The sequence below is a fragment of the Rhinoraja longicauda genome, chromosome 4 (genome assembly GCF_053455715.1).
Source record: "Rhinoraja longicauda isolate Sanriku21f chromosome 4, sRhiLon1.1, whole genome shotgun sequence".
In the NCBI taxonomy this organism is placed as follows: domain Eukaryota; kingdom Metazoa; phylum Chordata; class Chondrichthyes; order Rajiformes; family Arhynchobatidae; genus Rhinoraja; species Rhinoraja longicauda.
Genome location: NC_135956.1, coordinates 26,526,329 through 26,539,297, shown reverse-complemented (window position 1 = coordinate 26,539,297; position 12,969 = coordinate 26,526,329). Strand labels below are relative to the sequence as shown.

General features: G+C 44.9%; 1 protein-coding gene across 2 annotated transcripts in view; it reads left to right on the top strand.

Moving 5' to 3' along the window:
• Positions 1–524: 524 nt before the first annotated feature.
• The window catches only part of atp6v1h (ATPase H+ transporting V1 subunit H), a 57,731-nt gene continuing 45,286 nt past the window's right edge, over positions 525–12,969 (top strand). Inside the window, exons 1-3 of one of the 2 annotated variants that reach the window (XM_078397386.1) lie at positions 525–713; positions 8,417–8,550; positions 10,875–10,974. In XM_078397386.1, the coding sequence (XP_078253512.1) occupies positions 8,447–8,550; positions 10,875–10,974 (204 nt within the window). In that variant the 5' untranslated portion in view covers positions 525–713; positions 8,417–8,446. The remainder of the gene's footprint in view (positions 714–8,416; positions 8,551–10,874; positions 10,975–12,969) is intronic. The other variant, XM_078397385.1, reaches the window with a different exon arrangement.

The following is a 12,969-nucleotide window of genomic DNA, read 5'->3' as shown; positions in this document are numbered from 1 at the left end:
GCACGCTGTGATGCTTAAAGATCTTGTCCAGAGAGAGCAAAGTACGAGGGGCTGAAAAAAGTATTAGAGTCATCAGCTTTCGTAAATAATTTGGGCTTGTTGATGGACAGTTTGGGTGGGGGGGGGGGGGGGGGGGATTTATGTGTGGTCATACCCATGTAAGAGTACAAGAATGCATAACTTGTTTATAGTGTATTTATAATATAATTTATTGAAGGGGGGATATAATTTATTGAAGGAAGGGGTGCTTCCTTCCCAACCTCAGCCTCACGGACCTTAGAGTACCCCTAGTTCCTAAAACCCATTTCCATCACTGGGTACGATGCAGAGAAAAATCACATCTCTGTCGAGGTAAGAGATTGAAAAAAGCCCCCCCCCCCCCATAAAACAAACTAAGAAACACTAAAACATACTTTTAACACATACTTAGAATAATAAAAACAGTAGCAAGGACAGGCAGACTGTTGGCGAGGCAGCCACTGTGGTGGCGCCACCCGATGGATTTCCTATTATGTGTTTGTATAATGGAGGGTGCAGCAGCCTAACCTGCCTGTTGACGGGAGGTTGTGAAGCAGCCCTCGCCAGATCAGTCTCGACTCTGGCTCTGGCGCGGTCCCGCTGATTCAGGAGCCGCCGGATCACGTGACCGCTCACATGACCCGGGCGCGCTCCACTGTTGGGTTCCAATGTGACGCGGCTGCGTTTGTTCCGAGGTGAGTCTCGCGGCTTCTGTTTTCAAACCACCGAGTCCCCCCCGTTCCCACCCCCTCCCCCGCGCCTCACCGGGTAACGGCAGCGGGCGGCGCGAGGCCTGGGTCTGGGTCCAGGTCCAGCCAGAGGCGGCCGCCACCGCCTCACAGCTGGAAGCTCGGCCTCGGCCGCTGTCCGCGCCGCCCGCTGTCACTGCGTCGGGCACCGGCTGCTCCAGCTCCCACGTTCCGGTAGCGATGCAGCAAGCACGCAGCAGTTCTCCTGTCAGGCAGAGGAGAGACACAAAATCCTGGCGTAGCTCGCCTCAGCGGGACAGGCTAGCATGTCTGGAGAGAAGGATAGGTGACGAATCTTTTCAGGTCGTGACCCTTCAGACTGAGAGCCAGGAGATGAGGGAGACGTAGATAGAACTTTGGAAGGATACTGTGTGAAAACTACAGACCAAAGCAAAAAAAGGTTCAAGGAAATGTAGAATGGTTCATTGTTAGCGGAGACGACAACGAGCATGCAATGTAAAATGTAATCAGGAGGACAGTGAAACTAGTCGGAGAACGAGGATGGGGGAGGGATGGAGAGAGAGGGAGAGCAAGGGTTGCTTGTCGTTAGCGAGATCAATAATCATACTGCTGGGTTGTAAGCTGCCCATGTGAAACTTGGAAGAAGTTCTCCTCCTCCTCCTTCCTATACAGTTGTCAGCCCTGAGCTGGGCCTCGCTACCTGTCCTGACCCGCTTTCTGTTGATGCGGCTCGTCTCCTGTCTGTTTTGACAACAGTGCAGTCCCGAAGGTCATAACGGTGTATCTGATTTCTGCGACTGTTAGTCAACCAAGGTGCAGTTTGCATCATTGCACATCCATCATTACATTTTTGATTTGGTAAACACTCGTCTATGACTTAAACCACACTCGCCTATGACCAAGCTGGTTTTCAATGAATTGCAATAGACAATGTTGTTGTTCGTCCTTCGGGTTCGAAGATGACCATGACTTTAAATGAATTGCAATAGACAATAGGTGCAGGAGTAGGCCATTCGGCCCTTCGATCCAGCACCGCCATTCAATGTGATCATGGCTGATCATTCTCAATCAGTAACCCCGTTCCTGCCTTCTCCCCATACCCCCTGATATTGCATTCAATATTTTAAGAAAGTGACCACACTTTAGAACTACTTCATTAGATGTGAAGTTTTAGTTCGTCCCTTTTAGGTCAGTGTGTACATTGTTTATATGTGGTCAAATTATATTTCTGTCTTGTTTTACCTGATCAAGAAAGTTAATACCTAAACAATCATACTAATTCGATCAGTTCACCACAGGAAAAAACACGACTTTCAGTGAACATTTGCAATTTCTACCTGGTGGTAAAAGGGGAAGTGTCCAACTTTGTTTTGCCATGGGGGTAGGGGAGATACTCCCTTTCCACAAGGAGCTAGGAAAGAAACATAATTTGGGGGAATTGCAATAACTGGGGGAGGGAAAGGTCTGGCGTGTTCTGTGTATCAGAAGTCCAAAGATCATTCTCAACTCGTGAACAAAAATCCAGCAGTTTGTGCCAACATTTCTGCCAGAATTCCAAACTTTGGCAATAGCTTTGAATTCTATTTATTAAGTGGATCATTGTGTTGAAAGTACTTTATTAAAACCAAAGGATGGGTTAGAAATTCAAATCTGGTTGTGTGCATAAATGTGCATATATAATGACAGTTACATGTTGTATTACTGAGAAATGGAGTAGTATCTTTGATATGATGTGTGATGGGCAGCTGTTATTTAAGTGAATTAAGCCATTAAGAAGTTCATTAATTTGTAATGAAGGCAACATCACTCATGGCTGGGATGAAGGCACTGTTCTAAGAAACAGTTGCAGCAATAATGCGACTGGTCTGTAACAACTTGGTGTGAGGCTTGGTTCCAGTCAATGGATATTCCCCTGGAACCGGAACAACACAAAATGTTGGAGTTAACTCAGCGGGACAGGCAGCATCTCTGGAGAGAAGGAATGGGTGACGCTTCAGTCTGAGGAAGGATCTCGACCCGAAACGTCACCCATTCCTTCTCTCCAGATATGCTGCCTGTCCTGCAGAGTTACTCCAGCATTTTGTGTCTACCTTCGATATTCCCCTGGATTCTAGTTAACTTCAGTTCTGCCTGGAACCTTAATCCCAATACTGTACTGTCAAGTGAAGTCTTAATGATAAATGGTGTTTCACCTCTGGAATTCCATGCTTTGATCCCAGTTTTGACCATAACTGCTTAAGTTTTAAGGTAGTTATGATTCATAACTTCTGAATAAGGATAATTCTGTATCTTGGGGGGGGGGGGGGGGGGGGAGTACTAAATTGGGGTAAGGAAGATTATTGCATTATTAGGCAGGAACTAGGGAGTGTACATTGGGAGCAGTTGTTAAAAAGAAAAAAGAAAATGTACGTAAAATTTAGAAAGATGAAATCAGACAGTGCCTTTGAGGAATATAAAGCAAGCAGGAAATAACTCAGCCTAATGGTTGGTAGGGCCAAATGGGCCATGAAATGTCATTGATGAGTATGTTTAAAGAAAATCCAAAGATTTTTTTTACATACATTAAAAGCAAGAGGGTAACTTGGGAGAAGGTAGGACTGCTCAAGGATAAAGGAGGGAATTAATGTTTGGAGTAAGAGGATGTAGACGAGGTACTCAATGAGTACTTAACCAAGAAGAAAACATGGTAAACAGTGAGATTAATGTAGGGAATTCAAATATGTTAGGTCAGTTTGAGATTGAGGAGGAGGTGTTCGGACTCTTGTAAAGCATTATGGTGGATAAATCCCAAGGTCCTGAAGGGATCTATCCCAGGTTGTTGAGCCTAACAGGAGTGGAGATTGCAGGGGCCTTGATGAAGATCTTTACAAGCCTAATGCCAGAGGACTGGAGAGTAGCCAATGTTGTTCCTTTGTTTAATAAGGGAATTAGAGAAAATCCAGGAAATTGTAGGCCAGTGAACCTTGCATCAGTGAGCCTCATGTCAGGGAAGCTATGGGAGAGGATTCTTCAAGATAGGAATTATTCACCTTTGGAAGAGAATGGGGTAATTAGGGACAGTCAGCAAGGCTTTTTCCGTGACAGATTACGTCTTCCAAACCTGATGGCGTTTTTTTGAGGAGGTGATGAAGATGATCGACAAGTGGGGGGCAGTGGATGTTATCTACCCAGATTTTAGTAAGGCATTTGATGAAGTACCTCCAGGAGGATCCAGGAGGTTAAGATGCATGTGATCTGCGATGACTTGGTTGTTTAGATGCAGATCTGGCTTGCTTATAGAAAAGAAGGTTGTGGAGGAAGAATGTTATTTGGGCTGGAGATCTGTGACCAATGAAGCTCTATAGGATCTGTGCTGGGGCCTTTGTTATTTGTGGTTACATATAAACAGCTCGGACATAAGGTTCCATATCACCTTCCTTGCTTAACTGATTCAGAATCTTTGTTTTCTCCACTTATTACCTTCCAGCCTCTGACTCTACCATTACCTTCACCCTCACACTCCCTACCTGCCTTCATTTCCTTCCTCGTCTAGTTCCACATCGCCTGGCAGCTCCTGCCCCAACTCTCCCTTTGCTTCTTTAAGACAGGATGTAGAGATATTTGTGATCCAGAGTTGTGGTGGAAGGGCATTAGGCTGACTGGAGGTCTGTGACCTGTGGAGGTCCATGGGGATCTGTGGTGGCACATCTGTTATTTGTGATAAATGTCAATGACTTGGATATAAATGTAGGAACAAGGAACTGCAGATGCCAACTTACAAAAAAGGCACAAAGTTCTGGAGTAACAGCAAATCGGGCAGCATCTCTGGAGAAAGGTGATGTTTCAGATCGGGACTTGGTAAGTTTGCAGCTGACACCAAGGTTGTTGGAGTTGCGGACAGTGCGGAAGGCTGTTGAAGTATACAGTAGGATATAGATCAACGATAGAAATGGGCAGAAAAGTGGCAGATAGAGTTTAGTAGGAGCAACTGTGAAGTGTGGCACTTTGGAGATTGACTGTAAGGGGAAGGTATATGGTTGATGGCAAAACCCTTAGTATTGATGTGCAGAAGAATATTGGGGTCAAGATCCACATCTCTCTGAAAATGGCATCACAAGTTGATAGAATGTTAAAGAGCGTGTAGGGTATGCTTGATTCATTTGTTACTGTAGGACCACAAGAGTCAGAATGTCATGCGGCAGCTTTATAGGTTTCTCGAGTATTTTGTGCGGTTCCTATTACAGGAAGGAGGGGGTGGGGGGGAAGGGGGGCAGTGGGGGTGGGGGGAAGGGGGACAATGGGGGGCAGGAGAGAGTGGGGGTGGGGGAGGAGAGAGTGGGGTGGGGGTGGGGAGGAGGGGAGAGTGGGGTTGGCACTCTCCTCCCCCACCCCCACTCTCTCCTGCCCCCAGGGAGGGGATGGAGGTAGGGGTGAGGGGAGAGGAGAGAGGAATGGAGGGGGGAATGGGGGTGGAGGCAGGGCTGGGGGAGTGGGGATGGGGGCAGGGGAGGGACAAGTGGGGGTGGGGTAAGGGGGATGGAGTGGGTCAGTGTGGGGAGGAGGGGGGTTGAGGGTGCTACACCAATTCAGGAGAGGCTTTGGGTCCAGGGCTCACTCAGTGACACCCTCTCCCCTTCCCTGTTCCCCCTCTACGAGGAATGGGCCCAACGGGTCCACTTGGTCTAGTTATATATAAATTTAGACACTGAACCTTTTTTCCAGGATGGAAATGTCAAAAACTAGAGGGCCTAGCTTTAGGTCAGGGGAGATTGTGGGGCACGGTTTTATACATGAAGAGTGGTGGGTGCCTGGAACACACTATATGGGTGGTGGAATTACCCACCTATTCCAGTTAAGTACACTGACAACTACTAGACACCATGAAAGCTTGTCTTCCATGAAAAGGTACAGGATAGGGGAATCTGAGATGCTTTTTGATAGGCATATGGATCTCTGGGGAAATGAGGGATATAGATCATGCGGAGGCAGGGGAGATTATTTTGACCTGGCAACATGTTCGGCACGGACATTGTGGGCCGAAGAGCTCATTCCTGTGCTGTAGCACTACGGCCTACGATGAGCTGGTCCCCCACGGCTGAGCACAAGACCTGGCGAGCCTGCTGAACTGGTTCCTGCTCGGAAAACCCGGTGGACCGTGTCCTGGAAGGGGGAGCCTGCTGAGCCGGACTCTGCACATGGAACCCGTCGGACAGCAGCCTGGAAGGGGGAGCCTTCTGAGCCGGACTCTGCTCAGAGAACCTGGCGGACAGCAGCCTGGAAGGGGCAGCAGCCCCTTCGTGGACCGCTAAGGAGGGTGAGCCTGAAGTGCCAGCCCCTGCTCGAAGAATCCAGTGGACCACGTCCTTCAAGGGGGAGCCTGTCTAGCCGGCGCCTGCTCGTAGGAACCAGCAGACTACGGCCTGGAAGAGGGAGCCCGCTGAACTGGCCCCCACTCGTCCCCTGAAGGCCAGAGACTGGGAGGAAGGAGCCAGCCGACGCGACCGGTGAGGAGCAAGGCCTGTGGGAGAGGAGAGGGAACCGGGGTTTAGTCTACTGTGCCCTCAAGGTCGGCTGCAGGAGGCGCCCCTGGGGAACAAAGGTGGATGGGCAAGGAGAGGACTGTCAGTTCACTGGTGGATCCACTTGTCCAAGGGAAGATGAAGGCTGTAGGCCTGCAACATCCTGGGGCTTGCGTGGAGGCAGCAGCGCTCATAATACCTTGAGAGTGGACTGGACTTTGAAAATGGTGTCAATACATGGCGTCTCTTGTATGTGAGATCAGTGGACAATTTCAGGTGGCACATCTGCAGTGGTAGAGATGCTACCTTATAGCGCCAAAGGCCTGAGTTCGATCCTGACTACATGTGCTCTCTGTATGGAAATTGTATGTTCTCCCCGTGACCTGCGTGGGTTTTCCTGGGTGCTCCTGTTTCCTTCCACACTCCAAAGACGTACAGGTTTGTAGGCTAATTGGCTTGGTAAAATTGTAAATTGTCCCTAGTGTGTGTAGGATAGCGTTAGTATGCCGGGATCGCTGGTCGACGTTTCCACGCTGCATCTGTCAACTAAAACTAAACTATATTTCCCTACAATTCTCTAATTGGGGATGTGCTTGGGTACGACAATAATCTGCTGGACTGTTTATAAGAAAATAATTCACTATGCAATTGCACTTCGCACGTAAAAATAAAAGCAGTATTGAATCATTACCGTTCTATGTTCTATTTAACTGTAATTAAGTTTGGCGTTCTGTAGTCCTAGTGAAACCCAAAATGGGGATTGGTGAGCGGAATTTGGGTGCAAGGCAGTTCATTGCACTGCTGATTACAACTATCATCTTGTTGATCATTCTGAAAGAACTGATGGAGTTAAGTGAAAATAAATGCAATATGCTAGAGGAACCCAGTGGGATAGGCAGCATCACTTCTTAAAGGAACTTTCTTTAATTCTGAGGCTATGACCTGGACTCTCCTTCTAGTGGAAACATCCGCTCCATATCAACTATCTAAGCCTTTCACTATTCTGTACGTTTCAATGAGGTCCCCCCTCATCCTTCTAAACTCCAGCGAGTACAGGCCTAGTGCCGTCAAATGCTCATCATATGTTAACCCACTCATTCCTGGGATCATTCTTGCAAACCTCCTCTGGACCCTTGCTAGAGCCAGTACATCCTCAGATACAATGCCCGAAATTCCTCGCAATACTCCAAATTCAGCCTGACCAGAGCCTTCTAGAGCATCAGCATTACATCCCTCTTTTTGTATTCTAGCCTTGAAATAAGTGCCAGCATTGCGTTTGCCTTCCTTACTACCGATTCGACTTGCAAATTAACATTTTGGGAATCCTGCACCAGCATGCCCAAGTCCCTTTGCAGCTCCGATTTCTTGATTCTCTCCCCAATTAGAAAATAGCCTATGCCTTTATTCCTGCTACCAAAATGCATGAGTCCACACTTTGCTACACTATAATTCCTTCTGCCACTTCTCTGCCCACTCTCCCAACCTGTCCAAGTCCTTCTGCAGAGTCCCTGCTTTCTCTACACTACCTGCCCCTCCACCGATTTTCGTATCATCTGCAAACCTGGCCACAAATCTGATCCAAATCTTTAATATACAACGTGAAGAGTAGTGGCCTCAACACCAACCCCTGCAGAAAGCCCCCTTTATTGCCACACTTTGCCTTCTGCCATCTAGCCAACCTGTTATCTATGCTAGAGAAATAGAAACATTTTTAACAACTGAATGTAAAAAAAGAGCATTCTGCTGAGGTGTAGTCATATATCTTAGTAAATTAAAGCACTATGACTTTATGAAGAATTGTTACAGTATTTCCTTGCGTCATTTGCTGTTATAATATATCTGATGTAATTTACACTAGTACAAGTTGTCCATGTATAGATACACAAGTATTATATTATGTAGTATACATACCCTATATATTTATGAAGAATTGTTAAGGTTTTTCCTTGCATCATGTGCTGTTGTAATATATTTGATGTAAATTACACTAGCACCAGTCGTGCATTATGTATGGTGCTGCTTCTCGCAAATAGGACAAAGTGTGAACATTTTGAAAAGGAGATATTTTTCACCATTTGTAATGTTTCTTTTAAAAAGTTTTAGGGTAGAAACAGTAGAGACGGTGGCTGGATGCCCTGCTGGATGTTAAGATTGTTAATACTGTCTCAGCAAATATCTTTTTATCTTTAGGCAACTTGGGTAAATCGATAGCTGAAGAAGATGGATATCAGAGGTGCCGTGGATGCTGCAGTTCCGACAAATATAATTGCTGCAAAAGCTGCTGAAGTTCGGGCAAATAAAGTCAACTGGCAATCTTACCTACAGTGAGCATTCTTTATTTAATGTAGGAAAATAACTGCAGATGCTGGTACAAATCGAAGGTATCACAAAATGCTGGAGTAACTCAGCAGGTCAGGCAGCATCTAGGAGAAGGGTCTCGACCCGAAACGTCACCCATTCCCTCTCTCCTAGATGCTGCCTGACCTGCTGAGTTACTCCAGCATTTTGTGATACATTCTTTATTTAATTGTGATCACAATGTCCTGTCGTATCATTCGCCATCTTTTCTTGCCATATTTTAAAATTCGTTCTCATCACTTAAATCAAATCAATGGTGGACAGTTGGCATCAATCACCATTTATAACAAAGCTCAGATATATTCCCTTGATTATCTTTTTGGGGATTTTAGTCAGCTCTCCAATTACTATTTTATAACCATTTGGGTGGTTGATTAAGAGTTCATCTCTTCAGAAGTTAAATTGTTTTCCATTAATCATAACGACATCTCCTGCAATGTGCTAATTTTATCATGTTACAGAAAGTCATTAGTAGTTATTTTGAAGAAGACTCACAAGAATTGGAACCATTGATATAAACATGTTTGTAATGTAGACATTGCTGATGTGACATTAGCATTTGTTTGGTTGTTCTTTTTTGGATCTCATTTGCAAAAACTACAAGAACTGCATTTCCTTGATTTTGCATTGTTTTTGAATGGCATAGTTTGAATAAATATCACTGCCAGGTATTACTCTTTTCTAAAAAGTGAAAGAAAATGCAGGTGCTGGAAAGTTAAGAAAACCAGGAAACACTGAAAAACCTCAGCAGGTCAAGCATCATCTTCGGCCAGAATCTTCAAGTTGAAACATTAATTCTTTCTCTCTCCACAAATAGTGCTTAACCTATTGAGTGTTTCCTGCATTTCATTATTTTTATTACACAGTTAGCATTTAGAGCTTAGAGATACAGTGCGGACCAACGATCCCCACACACTAACATTATCCTACACACTGGGGACAATTTACCATTTTACTGAAGCCAACTAAGCCAAACCTGTACATCATTGGAATGTGGGAGGAAACTGGAACACCCGGAGAAAACCCACATAGGTCACGGGGAGAACGTACAAACTCCGTACAGACAGTAACCGTAGTCAGGATCGAACCCGGGTCTCTGGCACTAAAGCAGCGACTCTACTGCTGTGCCACTATGCCGCCCCTTAAGTTTATATTTTCTTCTGTTTGGTGGTCTTTTCTGTTGAACGATTTTATGAAAATTGGTAGTGAGAAATTCTTTGTAGTCCCAAGCTGTACACATAACCTGCATGAGTTTATGATCATTGATGATTCATTAAAAAAACAATGCAGTGTTTCAACTTCTGAGGATGAATCTTTCGACACTGGATCTTGGAAGTGTACTTGGGGATGTTACACTGTTGGAAGAGAAAGGTCGAGCCTCTCCTGCTTCAAATACCAATTTGACATTATCATTGTGATGATTTGGAGCCAGCCAGTGTTTGCAAGGATATTGCTTTCGAATTAAATGCCAAACTGCAACCAAAATTACAGTGGGCAAGTGCTGGAATCTGTTGGCGGCACGGTGGCGCAGCGGTAGAGTTGCTGCTTTACAGCGAATGCAGCGCCGGAGACTCGGGTTCGATCCTGACTACGGGTGCTACACTGTAAGGAGTTTGTACGTTCTCCCCGTGACCTGCGAGGGTTTTCTCCGAGATCTTCGGTTTCCTCCAACACTCCAAAGACGTACAGGTATGTAGGTTAATTGACTGGGTAAATGTAAAAAAATTGTCCCTGGTGGGTGTAGGATAGTGTTAATGTACGGGGATCGCTGGGCGGCGTGGACTTGGTGGGCCGAAAAGGCCTGTTTCCGCGCTGTATATATATGATATGATATGATATGATATGATAATAGCATTTTCCCTGTATCGAAAGGAAACGGGGTAGGGGTTCTGTGCGATGTTCAAGCTAGCACAAGTTGGCTTTGTGAGTTATCTATTTCTTTGTGGCGGGGAATATACCACAACATTGGGCTACTGATGAGTCATTGACTGAATTTCACATTAATGTGATAAAACTAAATTTGTTCAGGATGATGTAGGAAATGTCAAGAATTTCTTGGAAATAGCATTATTTGTCCTCTCTCTTGCCCCTCCCCACTGCACTTTGCCTCCTCACCATCCTACTAGAAAACCTAGATCCTAGCCATCAACATGTATCAATCACTTTTTCATTTACTTTTTCCATCAATCTAAATATAAAAATGTTGTTCACATTTGAACTCTTAAGTATCCTTTTCAGCATAGCAATTAACGTTTCAATGTATATCTGCCAATAATTGTGCTCTTCTCAGGGGGCAGATGATTTCCAATGAAGATTGTGAGTTCATTAAAAAGTTTGAAGCTGCTCGTTTGGAAGATAAACAGCGGATACTGGATAATGAGGGCCATCAGGTAAAATCTGCACTCCGTGCATTTATTTTCTCGTTGTTATTATAACTTGGAAATTATCACGGTCTTAAAAAAGTCCATGCTAATGGATGGGATGTCTTTTTGTAGTTTTATTCTGTATTGAAATAAAAATGATAGTGTGCCTTTTAAGAACAGCATGTACAATATAAGTAGACTTTAAATATATTGTTGTACCAGCCATTGCTGCTAGTTGTGCTCATTGTCTTCAGTAAAGGATGTTTTGTTGACAGCTTTACTTTTTTGTTTCTGCATTTAATAAGCATCAGTACTACCAAATCTACAGGCCCTGAATCACCAATGAGGGTGGGATGTTGCTGTTTGAAAGAGTAGCAGGGCAATAAGCAAATCTGAAATTAATAGAAAGTAGGCCTTTTTAATTAAATTAGTGACAATGGAAGGTATTTGAGTGGAAATGATCTTGGGAGCGTGTTACGTCTGGTGACCATTTACAAAAGGTGGTGATATTGTTGATAGAAATAAGCCATCTAGAAAGTTGTTTTGCGAGTTTAAGGAGTTAGGAAGAAGACTGAAAAGCAGGACTTCTAGGGTGGTTATCTCTGGATTGCTTCCTGTGCCTTGTGCTGGTGAGGGCAGGAACAGGGAGATAGGGGATATGAATGTATGGCTGAGGGGCTGGTGCAGGGAGCAGGGATTTAGATTTATAGACTATTGGGATCTCTTCTGGGGTAGAGTTGACCTGTACAAAAGGGATGGGTTACACCTTAAGTGGAGGGGGACCAACGTTCTAGCAAGCATGTTTGCTAGTGCTACACGTGTGGGTTTAAACTAAATAGTGGGGGGGAGGGGTTCACAAATTGGGAATATAAAGATGGAGTTAAAGGGGAAGTAATTACAGGAAAAGTTGCAAAAGACTCCCGAATTAATGGGAAGGAAAGTTTGAGAAGGGATAAGAGAGTAAGGTCAGGGCCAATAGTGACCGGTGTGAGAGGGGAGGTGAATACCGAAGTTAAAGTGTTGTATTTGAATGCGCGAAGTATAAAAAATAAAGTGGATGAGCTTGAGGCTCAGTTAGATATTGGCCAGTATGATGTTGTGGGAATTACATGGGACATGGCTGCAAGAGGACCAGGGCTGGGAGCTGAATATTCAGAGCTATACGACCTATCGAAATGACAAACAGGTGGGCAGAGGGGGTGGGGTCGCTCTGTTGGTAAAGAATGATATTCAGTCCCTTGCAAGGGGTGACATAGAATCAGGAGATGTAGAATCGGTATGGACAGAACTGAGGAATTGTAAGGGTGAAAAGACCCTAATGGGAGTTATCTACCGGCCCCCAAACAGTAGCCTGGATATAGGGTGCAAGTTGAATCAAGAGTTAAAATTGGCATGTCACAAAGGTAATGCTACAGTGGTTATGGGAGATTTCAACATGCAGGTAGACTGGGAAAATCAGCTTGGTAAAGACCCAAAGAAAGGGAGTTTGTGGAGTGCCTCCGAGATGGATTCTTAGAGCAGCTTGTACTGGAGCCTACCAGGGAGAAGGCAATTCTGGATTTAGTGTTGTGTAATGAACCGGATTTGATAAGGGAACTGAATGTAAAAGCCATTAGGAGGTAGTGATCATAATATGATAAGTTTTAATCTACAATTTGAGAGGGAGAAGGGAAAATCGGAAGTGTCAGTATTGCAGTTGAGCAAAGGGGACTATGGAGGCATGAGAGAGGAGCTGGCCAGAGTTGACTGGAAAGAGACCCTAGCAGGGAAGACGGTGGAACAACAATGGCAGGTATTTCTGGGAATAATGCAGAAGGTGCAGGATCAGTTCTTTCCAAAGAGGAAGAACAATTCTAAGGGGAGCAAGAGACGACTGTGGCAGACAAGGGAAGTCAAGGACAGAATAAAAATAAAAGAGAATAGGTATAACATAGCAAAGATGAGCGGGAAGCCAGAGGATTGGGACTCTTTTAAAGAGCAACAGACGATAACTAAAAAGGCAATATGGGGAGAAAAGATGAG